The 16,255-nt window shown below is 36.4% G+C and overlaps 1 protein-coding gene and 1 long non-coding RNA gene across 2 annotated transcripts in view; one reads left to right on the top strand and one right to left on the bottom strand.

The window, feature by feature from the left end:
• Positions 1–4,757, top strand: part of LOC106730757 — a 35,182-nt gene extending 30,425 nt beyond the window's left edge. Inside the window, exon 3 of the long non-coding RNA XR_001367220.2 lies at positions 4,624–4,757. This is a non-coding gene — a long non-coding RNA (uncharacterized LOC106730757). The remainder of the gene's footprint in view (positions 1–4,623) is intronic.
• Positions 1–16,255, bottom strand: part of FRK (fyn related Src family tyrosine kinase) — an 82,009-nt gene that overhangs the window by 12,607 nt on the left and 53,147 nt on the right. The window contains exons 3-4 of the mRNA XM_006193096.3: positions 5,386–5,549; positions 4,597–4,765 (exon numbers count right to left, since the gene is read on the bottom strand). Of these exons, the coding sequence (XP_006193158.1) occupies positions 4,597–4,765; positions 5,386–5,549 (333 nt within the window). The remainder of the gene's footprint in view (positions 1–4,596; positions 4,766–5,385; positions 5,550–16,255) is intronic.

The following is a 16,255-nucleotide window of genomic DNA, read 5'->3' on the forward strand; positions in this document are numbered from 1 at the left end:
AAACAGAAGATTTTATTAGTGAAGTAAAAAGATAATAAATAAAGTATACCCCCAAGAATTGAGGGTGGGCCAATCCAAGAGAGGAAGAATGGCACTGCCCCTTTGTTTTTCCTGTTTTTATATCCTGGCTTAGGGGGCGTTTTTGTGATTGATTGGTTGACAGCTCACTTTCTTTGAGTTCTCAGGCTGATTGACAGCGTACGTGTCTTGTGCTCAGACATGCCCATCTCTTTCACGCATGTTTTTACCCATGATGCACAGGGAAACCTATGGGAGGGGGCCCAAACTGCAATGTTAATTACATTATAATGAGCATTGGGTCAAGTTAAGCCAGGTCCTTCTCTCTACTGTGCAGCCACAGCGTTTGATTGTAGCCGGCTTCTTTGCTGGCCTTCATTTAGAGAGAGTAAGAGTTTTTAGAGCCCCTTATCCTAAGCAAAGGTGTACTGTTATTTTCTGGGTTGCTCTCTCCCCTTCCTCTCTCTGCCCTGTCCTCACTTCTCTCTAACTGCCTAATAATCCTGTTAACATGAACACTAGAAGACACTGAGTGTTTAATTACTGCAGCCAAAGCTTTTTTGTCCAGGACCCAGGGAAGACTAATAGTTGCCCTGTCCTTGGTACCCACTGTGGGAAGAGCTGGACTATCCTAAAAGGCAGTGACATTCTGCCACATTTATGTCCTTAATTCTGTAGGGACATATAGATCCAGTAGAAAACATTCAAGGCCACCCCCAAAGCTTAGTTTTTGTTCCACCACTTGAAACATAGCCAACATTTTCTCCTGTATGAATATCTCCACAGTCAGAGTCTCAACAGCTTGACCAAATGATAAAGGAGACAGCATTGAAGCCTATTTTGAAGACTCATCTGCAATTAAATTGCATTTAAATGGTTCAACTCTGACTTACCATGCAAAGTGCCAAGTAGTTAACATCAAATAAAATCTAAGAGAAAGGAGACCTGGAGTTTACATTTCATTGGACATTTTTAAATCTTTTATTTCTTTTAGGATATGATGTTTCTGAGCCATTGCTTTAATTGTAGGAATACTGTCTTTTCACATCTCAGTATTCACTACGGATAGTGCAAATATCATTTCCACTGATGCACGAAGAGTCTGATTCATTCCTCATCTTCTCATTTTGAAGACTTCACAGCTAATATTTGAACCCCAGGCATGGATGGATAAGCTTTGACATTCTAAGCTAACACTCTGACTTGTTTATTAATAGGCAGTTGGGTAGTGTTTCATGCAACCTGCAGATCATTTCACATAAAGCATTTAGGCAATCTATCCTGTGATGGCTATGCCCTTTGAGAGTCTAGAAGGTCATAGCCCAGGCTCCATTAAATGCTGGACTCTGGATAAATCCTGAATCACTGTGTGATCTTGAAAAAGTTACCAAATGTCTCTGAATTTCAGTTTCTTCATCTCTAAAACATGGCTGATAACTCTACTCATATCATAAAATCATTATCATGATAACAGTGCCTGGCACATGTGTATTCACTGACTGTGAGCATATCTGTATTATTATTATTATTATTATTATTATTATTATTATTATTATTATTATTATTATTATTATTATTATTATTATTATTATTATTATATGTATACTCTTAAGAAAACCAACCTGATCAACTGTAAGTATTTCTTCACAGGCTAAGGGAAAGGGACAAGGACTTAAAAAGGAAGAATAGGGGAGAAATGGCCTATTCCTTTCTCCATCACTTTTTGCTGAGCTCCTTCAATTCCATCTCTACCACTGGTTTTTTGCTCCACATAATCAGATGGATTAAAATCTTGAATCATTGTGGTAAAATGAAGCTAAAAATGAAAGAGGCACTTAGACCATAATAAAGGACCGCTTTTAGTTGTTACAACTAGTTTGGCCTATGGTAAATAAAGGATATAGTGGGTTTCTCCCCTGACCCCTGCATAATCTGATTCATGAAGTTACCAGTAACAGCAGCATTTATGATCTCCATTCGGACAGTTTATATATCCAGTATGTTTCTACGTTGATGCTGTGAGTGGCTATCAGACTCATGGAGTGCACTGCCAAATCAGACCATTCCCTGGAGCTGCACATCAGGAGCCTCTGCAGGTGAAGCCTGCTCAGAATACTCCATGGCCACACTGGTTACAGCTGACCAGCTGCACAGCAAAGGAGATCTGAGCTAGTAATGCAGCATTAAATATTAACTTTTGCCTGTCTGAGCTACCGTGAGAGTTGATTTCAGGCTCGTCTTTATTGCATGGTAGTCTGCTAAGCAATAAATAGCTAAGAAGATTGATTAATGGCTCCAATGAAGTGAAGACATTTAAGCAATCACCAAAGCTGTTTGCTGCTATTACACTGTAAATCAATAATAATTATTCCTGTTGGAGAGAAAACTATCATGGCACCTTTTTTTTAATATAAGAAATCTGATTTTTTGTTCTCTTCTGACCTCCAGAAGACCTTCCTTAGAGAGCAATGTTAGGATGGATAGCTAGCTGCTGCTTTTCTGGAAAAATGATTAGATTAGACAGTAAAGGTTAGTCTCAGTTGTCAACAAGATTAGGATTCAGAATCATATATATATATATGTATTCAGTAATTGTGAAAATCTCAGGTGCTGGAATAGATCATCCTCACCTGGAGTGCTCACATGGCATCTGGCCACTTAAAAGTGCTTGTCCGTTGTTTCACGTGAGACTGGACTCCTGCACTGTCAAATCTGCACTTCAGTGGTCATCTGTCAGCAGCCCCATTGAAGCTAATATTTATTAAGGACTCAGTGCATGTATTTTTTGTACATTGACTCAATTTGTCCTCATAAAACACTATAAAGTAGGAACTGTTATTCCCACTTCCAGATGAGGAGATTAAAAAAGTTCATAAATTGTCCAAAGTCACAGAGGGCAGAGCCAAGTTTGGACTCAGGTTTACCTTATACCAAACTTTATGCATAACTGTTATACCTAAAGGTCCCAGAGTTCTCAGTTCATGGCACCCTTACTGTCTCAGAAACTTTTTTCACGACATCCCTAAACCAAAATGAATACCTAACAGTTCTATTGGTTAAATCCAGACAACTTAAGTATTTGTGTCCTAACAAGGTAATATCTATTTTGAAAAGTAATATGGATAAATTGAAAGAAAAAAATTTATTTCGTCTTTAACCACAATTACTACAGAGATAAATACACCTACTGGGCACTGCACAGTATCTCAAGTCTTGGAAGCAAGACATGCCACCTACATTTCCTGTTCCATATTGATTTTTGTGTAGACCTTGCATTTGATCAAAGCAACCACCAAAAACCCAGTTTTTAAAAAAATGATGACAAAGCGATGATGTCAGCAAAAGGAATATAACATGATTGAATGCTGAAACTACAAACCACCTTACTGTGTAGCAGTTTGTGCAGTATTCAAGATATTTACCTCAAAACTTTTAAATATCCTGCGGCACCCCTGTGAATTTACTGTGGTGCCCCAATGTGCCTTGGCACACAGTTTGGGAACTATGGTGCTACACTAGACTGCTAGATAGTAGCACCAGGTACTCAAGTTTTGCTACCTGGAGGCTTTCTAAACCTCTAAGAATTCTGGACTAGGTAAACAGTGGAGGTCCTCCAGAGAACTAGATCCTAGCCTCTGGCTACTATGGTATTAGAAGTAGATATAGGGCTACTACAGTGACATTGCGCTTTTATAGAATGTCACCTCCCTGAGGTGTAATGCAATAGTAATAGATGTGGATTCAAATTCTAGCCTTACTGATTACTGACTTTATAATAATAATAATAACTATTATTATCATTATACTTTTTATTGGTCACTACTATGAACCAGCCATTATACAAAGCATTTTCATATAATTACATAATTTAATCTTCATAATAACCTGCTAGGTTGGACTGATTATCTTTATTTTGCAAATGGTAAAACTGAAGCATTGAGTAGTTTAAAAATTTGTTCAAGATCATATGACCAGTAAGTCTTAGGAAAGTTACTTAACTTTCCAAATTCTCTTACCTCATCTTTAAAGTGGGAGAAATAATGTCTGGCTGAATAAATATTGATTTTAGTATACTTTTAATTTCCACTACAGGGAAAAGGTAGATGGAAGAAAAAATAGCCCCTAAATTTTCAAGTGTGAAGTCTTTTCAATAGACCATTTTACCTTTTAACCATACACAGTTATTGTTTAATAAAACAATCATTCCCTGAATAGCTCTGAGGTTCCACAGATTTTTTTTTTTTTTTAAATTTCGAGTAAAGCCATCATTTGCCCTAGCATCAGGCTAGGGAAAAGGAGGGAGAGGAACACTGGAGGGATGACTCCTAACTCTAGAGAAGAGATGCTTTGTTGAAATCTTGCGCTGGGGACATCTGAAGACTTGGCTGATCCCGGTAACATGCTCTTGCCTTTACATTCTAAAGCCACGGCCACAGGTTGTGGTCACCTGGGCTAGAGAGAGTGATGACAACATTTGCCCACATTGGCTGTCCCATGCCTTTTTGGACATTTACAGTGGCAAGTTGAGCTTGGAAGATCAACATATGCATTTAACGTTTGCCCTTCTCATTCTCGTACCTGGTTTTAATGTTTTTACTGCTACAGGAGTGGTATTGTTCCATAGGCCTTCCCACACTTCGCCAAACTGACCAGATCCTAATCGCTTCAGAAGTTGTATGGAGCTGCGGTCGATCTCCCACTGGTCCACAGTTTTATATGACAAGCCAATTGGAGCTGGGACTTGTATCTGTTTCACAGAATAATTAGAATACCAGTAAGAAAAAAGTTAGATTTTTTTTTTGGCTGAAAACAATAGTCTAGGTCCTTTTAAAAAGAGGCATCATTTTTAAAAACAAAATACTGTATGTTTTATTCTAATTAAAATGGAAAACAACTGTGGTAGAATCTGTATCGTTACCTCTTCAAGCTGCTCTTCTAAATCCTTCTAAGTCAGGCACCTTGCTGTCCATCTTTCCTACCCCACATCCAATCAATACCTCCCTCAAATGGCTATGGAGTGCTCTCTGCCTTCTTGCCTAGCTAAATCAAGTTTCAAGGTCAAATTGAAGTTCTATCTCATCCACAGTTATGGCCATACAGTCTTTGTTGAAACTACTAAACTCTACGGTTATAGCGGAAAAAGAAGACAGTTTGTAAATGAACGGGCATTTCTATGTTTCAATAAAATTTATTTACAAAAATAAGTGTGGGGCAGTCTTGGCTCATGGGCCATATAGTTTGCTTATCCATTCTTTTGGTATTCAGATGACCTTTTTTTCCTGAACTGACATATCACATGACAATTCAATATCTGAAGGAAAAAAGTTAACTTCAAAAATAAGGGAAAACACCTTGAAAGCATGTCACCTTTAAGCATGGTTTTTCCAGCTTGACACACAGGCCATCACTTGTCTTGGTGTAGTGACTCACAAATTCATTCAGTGTTGAAAAGGTTCTTCTCTGGGTGAGGAAAAAGCCCCCTTCATCCAGTGTTCTGATTCTGTAGTGTTTCACAACCCCATCATGTAAAACTGGAACCCAAAATAAGTCCTGTTAATAAACTTCTTGCCAAAGTGAAGCAGATTTACTTATTTTGTGATGACAGTTTCAATGCATGGAATAAAGTTTTAACAGGTTCTATTTAATTCTCAACTTTGTTTCAGAAAAGACTTCGGTAAGCTTACAGAGGACATATAGCAGAATAAAAAAGTAAAAGAATGGGGAAATCGTATTTTAAAGGAAATATAAGATAAAAATAAAAGTAAGGTTAGCACTTAAAAAAACTATGCTTTGAGGCCTAATATACTTGTTTAAAACAAGCTATAAAATTGACTCTATCATTCTAGCCATGCAAAGAAGGAAATAACAGTTTCACAAATCACAGCATTCATAAGAAAATCATAAAAGGTGTTTAGAAACAGTTCTTTATGGCACAGAGAGAGACAAGGGAGAATTTTCTCCCATGAAATCCTATAACATAGACACTGAAATAAAACAAACAGTGTTCTCAGTACTATCCTACAATAATACAAGGAATTCCACAGGGTCGTTCATTATATTGTTTCTTGATGCAGGCCAACAACGGATGTCCAAGCACAGCACAATAAAAGCAATTTCACAGAGCCGAAAATGATGCGGCCCATGTATACCACTCTCCAGCAGTACTGCTTAGTCCAAAAGTAAATCCTGTAGCATCTAGAGGAATAAAGAGACTGTATACCCTTTTTTAAGTTATCTGACAATGTAGTGGATGTTTTGTTGCTTTTACCTGTCACCAACCATTGTCCCTTCTTCTGGTAATGGCACCCCAATTTTCCTCAGAGAATTGTTGCTCCTCTAAGAGCTTGCAGTCCAGAGGGACCTGGTGCCAACCCTGAGCTAAGGAAGGCACAATCAGAGCCAATTCCAAGACTTGTGTTAGAGAGCTCAAAGAAGACAGGGAGAGTCTGTTGTTATTTTGGATTCATTTCTGTTTAACTGCTGGGAGTCTGGAGCTACTGCAAAATGCTTGCCCTGACAAGCAAGAGCTTGCTGGGAAGAGAGGCAGCTCAGTGGGAAAGCAGCGTCTCAATGTGGAAAGTGAAGCTTCGCCCCTGGAGCCAGCCAGGCTTGGCTTTTCACCTATAAGAGTGAATTAATTACCTTTTTTGCTTAAACTAGTTTGAATCAGGTTTTTTTGCAGCTTATATTTAAAATATTGACTAATGCATTTCATCACCTATTCTTTCACTTAGTAAAGTTATCGAAAAGCATTGAGCAGCATGTACCGGAATATAGATATTCTGAATTCCTTGCTAAATAGAGAAACTTAAGCTTACTAATCAGCCAAGCTGGAACAATGCTCTTATGAAAGGAAAAAAGACTGAGTAGAAGACATCTCAATTCTAGCATGGACCCTGACTGAAGGCATGCCAATCGCTAGCTAAAATGAAACAAAACAAACAAAAAAGAGACAATATCAAATACTGGCAAGGAAGCAGAGTAAGCTGGAACTCTCATACACAGTTGATGGAAATGCAGTTTTTACAATCACTTTGAAAACTGTCTGTTATGATCTACTAAAGTTGAACAAGTCATGCCTACAATACAGTAATTTCACTCCAGAGCACATAACCAACAAAATGCACAATATATTCACCAAAACACATCTATAAGAATGCTTTTAGTGGCATTATTTGTAAGAGCCTAAACCTGGAAATGACTCAAATGTCCATCAACTGTAAAATGGACTAATAAATTATTATATACTATACAGAGTTATAAGTAAACTATAAATATACATATCAAGATGAATGAATCTTATAAACACAAAAATATGATTCCATTATTTAAAAACAAGAACTATGTTAGGAGTCAGACTGGTATGTTGATAATATTCTGTTTCTTGACTGGGTGCTGGTTGCTTGGATGTATTCACTTTGTGAATAATCACCAAACTAAATTCTTATGAATTTTGCACTTTTATTGTGTGTGCCATACATCGATTTAAAAGGATATGAAAAAAATGATTATTTGCTCCGGTTCATGGACAAATGGAAGATTAAGCCTCCAAAGTGCTATATCATAGCACATGCTGAATTATTTCAGTCAGGAAAGCTATTAAGGTAAATATTACCCAGTTCGCACCTTGGATATCAAAATTATGACAAAGGAGCCAAAATATAGTAATGGGGAAAGGATAGTATCTTCAATAAATGGTGTTGAGAAATCTGGACAGCCACATACAAAAGAATGAAACCAGACAGCTATCTTACACCACTCACAAAAATTAGCTTGAAATGAGTTAAAAACTTGAATGTAAAACCTGAAACCATAAAACTAGAATTAAAAATAGGGAGGTAACCTCCTTGACATCACTCTTGGCAGTGATTTTTTGTATTTGACACCAAAAGCAAAGGCAACAAAAGCAAAAATAAACAAGTGAGACTACATCAAACTAAAATGCTTCTGCAGCAGAGGAAATTAGCAACAAAAGTAAAAGGCAGCTTATAGAATGGGAGAAAATAATTTGAAACCACGTAACTGGTAAGGGATTAATATCCAAAATACACAAAGAACTCGTAGAACTCAATAGTTGAAAAAAAAAAAAAAGCAGCAAATAACCCAATTAAAAACCTGGCAAAGGACCTGAATAGATACTTTTTTCAAAAAAGAGACCTATAAATGGCCAATAAGTACATGAAAAGGTGCTCAGCCTCACTAACCATCAGGGAAATGCAAATCAAAACCTCAAAGAGCTATCACTTCACACTTGATAGCATGGCTATTATCAAAAAGACACAAGATAACAAAGGCTGGCAAGGAAGTGGAGAAAAGGAAACCCTTGTATGTTATTGGCAGGAATGTAACTGGTACAGCCACTGTGGAAAACAGTATGGTGGTTTCTTAAGAAGTTAAAAATGGAGCTAGCTAAAAATAAATAAATAAATAAATAAATAAATAAAATAGAGCTAGCTACTATAACAGTCCCACTTCTGGATATATATCCAAAGAAACAAAATCTGTATATCTATATGTTATAGATATATAGATATATACAGAGAGAAAAAGAATGGGAGCAAGAACTATTATTCAGCCTTAAAAAAAAAGGAAATTTGTCATTTGCAGCAATGTGGATAAACCTGGAGGGCACTGTGCTAAGTGAAATAAGACAGAGGAAGATGAATACTGTATAGTGTCACTTATATCTGGAATCTTCTTTTAAAAAAAAATTGAACTCAGAAACAGAGAGTATAAAAAAAATGGGCTGGTGGTGGGGAAGGGAGTGAGAATAGGGAGAAACTGGTAAAAGGGTAGAGACTTTCAGCTACACGATGAATAAGGTCTGAGCAGCTAGTGTGTAACATGGTGACTATAGTTGCTAACACTGTATTGTACAACTGAAATTTGCTAAGAGAATAAAACTTACATGTTCTCACCAAAAAAAGAGATAAATATGTGAGATGATGGATATGTTAATTAACTCTATGTGAGGAGGGGATCCTTTCACAATGTATATGTATTTCAAATCATCATGCTGTACATTTTAAATGTCTTTTCATTTTATTTGTCAATTATATCTCAATAAAACTGAAAAAAATCATATCACCTGCATACAGGAAGATATTTTACTTTCAGTTCTATATATTAAAATACAGAGAGCAGGTGTACATTTAGCTTCTCCAAAAGTAATATAAGGTTCTTAAATTACAATTTTTTTAGTGTCTGGAACACATCCTTGTACTTTCTGATCTGTCAAATTACCATTCCTACTGACTGTAATTTTTGGGCAATGTTAATTGCCTTGCATAATCATCGCCAAATAGAGGGGTTTTATTAGGATATAGAGCTAGGCTCATAACATATTCCTGTACATGGGTTAAAAGGCTAACTACAAAAAAAAAAAAAAAAAACAAGGAGAGCTATAAACAATATTAGCCCCAATTCATTTCTCCACAAAGTAATAAAAATATTAGAAGTAGAAAGGTAGCTAACAATAAATTATACCTGTAATTTATATAAATTATTGGCCTGAAAATTCAAGCTTTGCTATTTATCAAAAAGAAAAGTACATAAATTATAGCTGAGATGTCTAGCAAGCCAATAGATCTATAGTTGGAAATGATGGGAAGCAATAAAAAAAATTCTCCTTTTTTAATCAAGAAGGACTATATCTGGCTCCAAACTGAGTGATACATGGAAATTAAACATAAATTTGGGAATTCCTTTTTAACGCACCACAAAAGACCTAATGATTTCCAAGCTAGAGACTAAAGACAATAGATGACTGAAAGGTTAAAATACTCCTTGTGATTTTCTTAATAAGGGATGCAAATCCCTATGATTGATATGGCTTTGGCAATTGCTATTGATTATAAAGAAAGCCTAAATAAATGTTTGCCAACTATTTGTAGATAAAGGTTTAAACTCTCAACTGTAAAAACCAATACTTTCAATACATCTAGAGCTGTCAAGCACAATAAAAGTAATTTTGTTAACTACAAAAAGCTATAGACAGGGAGATGGGAGACCCAGGTTACAATTTAACTGGTATATGATCAAAACATGGCAATGTCACTGGGACTCCATTTCTTCATCATTAAAATAGAAGTGCAGGCTTTAAGAAATCTTCAAATTTCCAAATGGTTCCACCATAATGTTCAGACATTTCTAATGACTATTGCTTTCTCTCTGTGAATTCTTTCCTGTCTCTTGTCTGGTCCCTGTGATCTTTACTAATGAACCAAACCTATTCTAAATTCCACAGACTATAAGTGAATGATAATGCTTGTGCCATTCCTATTGTGAATTACTATGAGTTCAGATTAGCTAAGCATTTTAATAGTTCAATTGCAAAACATAGAAGGCTAACTATAAAATATAATGGACTCATCCATCAATAAATTTAGAAGCATCACTACTGAATGAACTGAGCTACTAAAAGTCCAGGCAACCTGAGTTTACATCTTGACTCTCATTTATGCTGTTTGACCTAGGGCAAAATGTCTCACCTGTCAATTGATGAATCTACCAGAACATGCCCAAAAATTAGGATATATTGCAGAGATGTAGGTAAGCGTGTGTGAGGAGTATGATAAAGGTTTGTTGAACATTGAAAGAATTCAACTGTTTCTGCCCATGACCTTCTATAAGGACCATGGCACTGGTTACCTGATCATTTGGTCACCTTTACCTCCAAGGTAACTGATTCTGTGGGAAGCCATGTGATACAGATGGAATCTTAGGATTTCAGTCCTATATGCCAGGCCCAAATGCATTTAGAAGTAATTGGTGGCAGACACAGAAGCCCAGCTTTTCCCAAATGGTGAGACCTTATTTTACATTGTCTCTGATGATAGAAAATGGTTTGCCACTGCTCAAAGGAGTGAGATTTCATCAAAAAGTGCGTTCAAAGAATTCTGTCCCCAGTTTACCACATGGCTAACATATTATTCAGAACATATTAAGTAAGTATGAAATCCAAATTACTCCAAAATTAGGTTTGAAAAAGACAGAACCTCCATGAGTTAACTTTAGAATACAATATAAACATTAAGTTAGAGGCTGTGTCTGCAAGACATGAAAACAACCTATTAGGCTCAGTGAAAAAATATCAGTATAATGAGTAGTTTGGCATTTTATAGATAAACAAATAGTTGATTGAGCAGATTTTCATTTTTCAGCTGGTCTTCTGGCATCATCTGGGCACAGCCTTATTCCTAGTGACTGATAATAATCTGTTCCCATACTGAGTAAAACAATATGACTTAGATGATTGAGCAAAGGATAGAAAATCAAGAACTCATTGCCCTAATCTTATTCTGCCAGTGATTTGTTCTTTGACCTTCGGCAAGGAATTTCATTTCAGTTTCCTTATCTAGAAAATGAGAATAATGATCTTATCTATGTACTCCCACAGGGATAGTTTGAGTGTCATTATTCACAAAGGATGATAGATATTTCTAAATGTGTGGTGTGTGAGTACTATAGTAGGATATCAGTATTATCAAATAGCATTGTCAACAAAGGAGAGCCACTTTCAAAGTAAAATTTTCCACTCTTTGCACAATAATGGCTACATTTTGTAGTGGCCACCAAACACACTAAGTGAAGAAATTTCTATTTATTCTGTGTGAAAGAACTCCTGCACCTATAAACTCCTATTTATTTGGTTTCTCTTTGGAAGGTTGGATTGTACTTTCAAAACTGTGAAAATCATGATAATTTCTCCTATGCCATTGCTTCAGAAATCATGCTAAGACAGTTTAACACCAACAAGTAAATAACATTTAACTGAGATATTATAGCCCTCATTAAAACACTCATTTTACACTGTATTTTGTTTGACAGCAAATAGAGTAGGATTCCAGTATGAGTAGTTTTGAAAGGAAAAAGTACATCTGTCTCAAAATAGTACAGTGGTATCATGTAGAAGAATTGTTCTCCCCTCTTCTGGGGAAAAAAATCCACTAAAGCTAAAGGAACAGACAAAATTAACTCTTTTCATGGATAAAACCCAACTAGTAAGTCTCCAAGGGCACTTGCCTCCCAGCGAGGCATATTCAGTGTTCTGTGGACATTGATCAGTAAGTTTGACTATTAAACTGGTAGGTTGAGTTAAGTGAAGACTCATTAAGAGGATGTCTACCAAGGTGACTCAAAAAACTTACTAAAAAATCTATTTGAGGATACATCTGAAAGCTCTCATGTCCTGAGGTCTTCCAGGATTATTACTGGTCCAGGAGACCAGCTGAGGTACTTTCATAGTCAAAGACAACATAATTCGATTACCGTCTACACAAAAATCAGCTATCTCTTCCATATTATAGCATAGAAATCATGAGTCTGAACCATATATTTATCCAGATACTTATGTTATTTTTGAGAAAACTGTTAGTTCTTATCCTCAAGACCCCTGTGGTCTAACTCCTTATGAAACCAGGCCAATCCCCTATCAAAACTGGCTCTTAAATTTTCAGAACAAAATGTCAGTTATGTTGTTTGTACATATGATATGAAGCCTGAGCATCACTTTAATTAATACATAATTGTAACACTCAATATTTTGTCAGATAATTTAATTGAAAAGCATCTACCACAGTTCTACATGAAAATAGCATTTGCAGCATCTGATATTGCAGAGAAAAGTGTCTGGGAAGCAACTTGACTCTTTTTTCTTCTTGGGACTATAACTTCTCACTATTATATCTGCATTAATCACCAAGAATTTACATCCTTGGATTATATTATCTCAGTTTCCTACAGAAAATCTTTCACTGGGTTAAGATCTAATGTGATATGAGAGCCAATGCTTCTACTTTTCAAAACTTACCCTAAGAAAATAATCCAAGTATTTACATGCATTGATTTAGTTTTATCTCTGCTTTGTTCTGGAATGATCCAAAGGCTTGCATAAATTATCAAAATAAAATAAAATTTAAGATAAGTGCATGAAGGTAACAGGACAAAAAGGAAAGGAAGGGCGATGACTCCAGGAGCAAGGCTGGTAGTCTTTATGTAAGGTATTCTTTAGATTCCATTCCAGGTTTGCTAGATGTGTGCCAAAGACTAGGCTCTCTGCATTCTTGGCAGCTCCCAACCATGAGGGAAACTCATTCATTGAGTTACCTGATTCCCTGAAGAAAACATTAGCAAACTGTTACAAAAAACCAAAAAAGAAACACAATACAACTATTCCTGAGAGATGAAATGAGAGAGAAATTTCTCACATAGGTCCTCATAAAGGAAAACACAGAAAATGTACTGAGCAACGTCCTCGTCAACATTCTTAATAGGAAATACACCAACACATTGCAAAGGGCTGGTTCTTATAATGTCCACTACTGTTGGCCCATTTACAACATGAAATTCAATAAAAGCACTTGTACAGGAAACTAAACACTGATGATGATGATTTCCAAAATAGGAAAAGCAATAGGGATGTTCAGTGCAGCATTTTTACAGCATTAAATGACAAATCTGAAAATTGAGAATTTAAAAATATAATCATAAAAATTAGGCAATAACAAGAAAAATATATAACATGTTAAGTGAAATAAATGGGATACAAAATTAAGAGAATAATAATGGATACATCTGGCCACTCACACGTCCTGGCGACCCTTCCTGCAGAAGGAACCCAACTGAGGTTCCTTGTGAAAACTATAATGGCATAAGGGCTGAGATGATTGAATTTTCCAACATGATGCTAGTTGTGTTAGACTGGCAGAATTGTGAGTATTTTACTCACTCTGTTTTTCCAAACCAACTGTAATAAAAGTATAGTGAATTTAAAATAAAAACACATACATAATGCTTCCTGTTTTTAGAGAGGCAATATAAGAACTAACCACCAAAAAGAATGTCTATACATATTGCTCATGACACTGTCTATTATGATACTTGATATTCTTTATATAAAGACCCCCATGAACTCATTTGTCTTTGAACGTAACGCTTAAAATCATAATGGACCTCTTCTTACATAGCCCAGTGAGAAGCACAATATAGCTCCCTTTCTGCCTTATCTGCCAGGGAGCCCCTGGCTAAACTGATTTCTAAACTATGATAATTATCTCCCATTAGAGGCTTAGCAAGAACTACTTCTCTGTTCCTTTTCATTGATCTGTCTGTTTTATGTTTAGCTGTATTGTGTGCTGTGTATCAGCAATGTAAGCCAACTTAAAACCTTTCAGAGAAGTAAGTAAACATACTCACAAGTGAAATGATAAATAATCAAATAAAACGGCACATTACTAAACATAAGAAAGAATTTCTAATGAAATGAACTGCCCAGCGGAATAGGCTGGTTCTCTGGGGTTTCTGTTCATGGGAGGTTTGATGCTCCTCTTAGAAGTTTCAAATTATAAGAGATTCCTCAGAAACAGCAATATTAGACTAAACAGTTTTTGCAAATTCTACTATTCTATCAGTGGAAGGAGAATATGATATGGGTAAGACAAGAAATTTTAAAGGTGACAGTCTAAGTCCCTCTTTTACTGATGAACCTAGAGTTTCAAAATAAACTGCTACTTGTTGCAGGGCTGGAATCCAAGTCTAGTCTTCTAGGGTGTCCTGCAAATGATGGTAGAAATAATAGAAACCTTTAAATACTTATTTCCTGTTTCCTGTTTTGTTTTGTTTTGTTTTCAGGTAATAATTTACTAATTTCTCAGTAGAATGTTTTAGGCCTTTTCAAATGCCGTCTTCCCCTTCACTATGAAACTCTCCCTAAACTCGGGAAGCCTCCTCGATGATGAAGAAGACCTCAGGCCCTGAATTCCTCTCCTTCTCTCTGCACCTCGATTCACTAATTAGCAGACATGTTAAACAGAGTGAACATGAAAGTCCTTGAGAAATGTAATGAATGATAATTGAAATACCTTGAAATCAATTTTTATATTCTTGTGAGAATACAAAGGACCTTCTCATGTATTAGCTAATTGATTTTCATAGCAGAACATTGTCTCCTTCCATTTTTTCATTGTTTTTACACATTCAAGACAACTATTGGTAATGTACTCATTATTCCTTTGCATTTCCAAAAATAGATAGCTCTCATTCTTGGAAATGTCTTCATATTGGATGAGGACCCTTGATAGAAGACATGGTTCTGTTTATTTCAGACAAGTATTAGACGAAGTTTACAAAAGTCTGTTTAGACATGGTTTCATCTGTCACAGCTCACAGCAAGTATAGTTCAGGTCGTGTTCAAATAAACACTTCACATAACGACGAACAATCTCCTAGTCACAGGCTTGCACTTTAAAGGCTGGCCAACCATCTTCCTAATGACTCTTACTAGTTCAGGAGTGAACCAGGTGAACAACTGTGGATACTCAGAGTGATTCATCACTGCCTCCCAAAAAACAGTTCAAAGCACATGTTCCAATGCAAGGTGGACCAGCACCTCCATCTTTCCATGCAAAAGGTGCACTCTTCATGCATAAACATAAAAGCAACTGGATTTTTACTGAGCACCTGTCTTAAGCAAGCATTGTACTAGTACTTTTTATGTAATATTTTATTTAATTCTCATAACAACCCCATGGGATATGGCTATTATTTTGATCCTTTTACAGAGGAGAAACTAAAGTATAGAGAGAGATTAAGTGATTTTCCCCTGGATAGAGAGCAGGTGAATACTCATTCTATGATTCAAAACCAGGCAACAAGATTCTGAATCCCTCACCATACTCTTAATCCCTCCACCAACTGTCTCCTTCTATTGCCAACAGCAAGTATTTTTAGACAGTTCTCACAAGACACTGCTTACAGCTCTGGGAGCAAGTAAGCTGATTGGTACTATTTAATCATGAGATGAGATAATGCTGCAGAGAAGGTCTATTTCTGCAACTGGCAGCTTTAAAGGAAAACATAGGTTGAACACTCCTCCATCTAATGCCATGATTCTATTTTTCTTATTCTTACTAGTTCTCAAGCTTCTCTGCCGGCACATGCTCTTTCTCTATTGGTTCTGACCTGGACCACCATATCAGCTCTCACAACCCACAGTTGGTAACACTGCAGACATTTGGCTTCTGGTGACTGTACTCTCTCTGCATTGCTGCTCTCACTCTCACCTTCCAGAGCCCTGCTGGTGCCTCAAATGTACCAAGTCAAAAGCTTAATTCATATTATCTTATTCCCCATGTTTCCTCCCCAGCTTGAATATTTTATCTCAGTGAATGGCCATCCTGCCATCCTGATACTCAGACAGTAAAGCTAGAGATTTGAGGGTCACCCTGGAGTCCTCTCT

This window comes from Camelus ferus, chromosome 8 (assembly GCF_009834535.1).
Source record: "Camelus ferus isolate YT-003-E chromosome 8, BCGSAC_Cfer_1.0, whole genome shotgun sequence".
NCBI classification, from domain to species: domain Eukaryota; kingdom Metazoa; phylum Chordata; class Mammalia; order Artiodactyla; family Camelidae; genus Camelus; species Camelus ferus.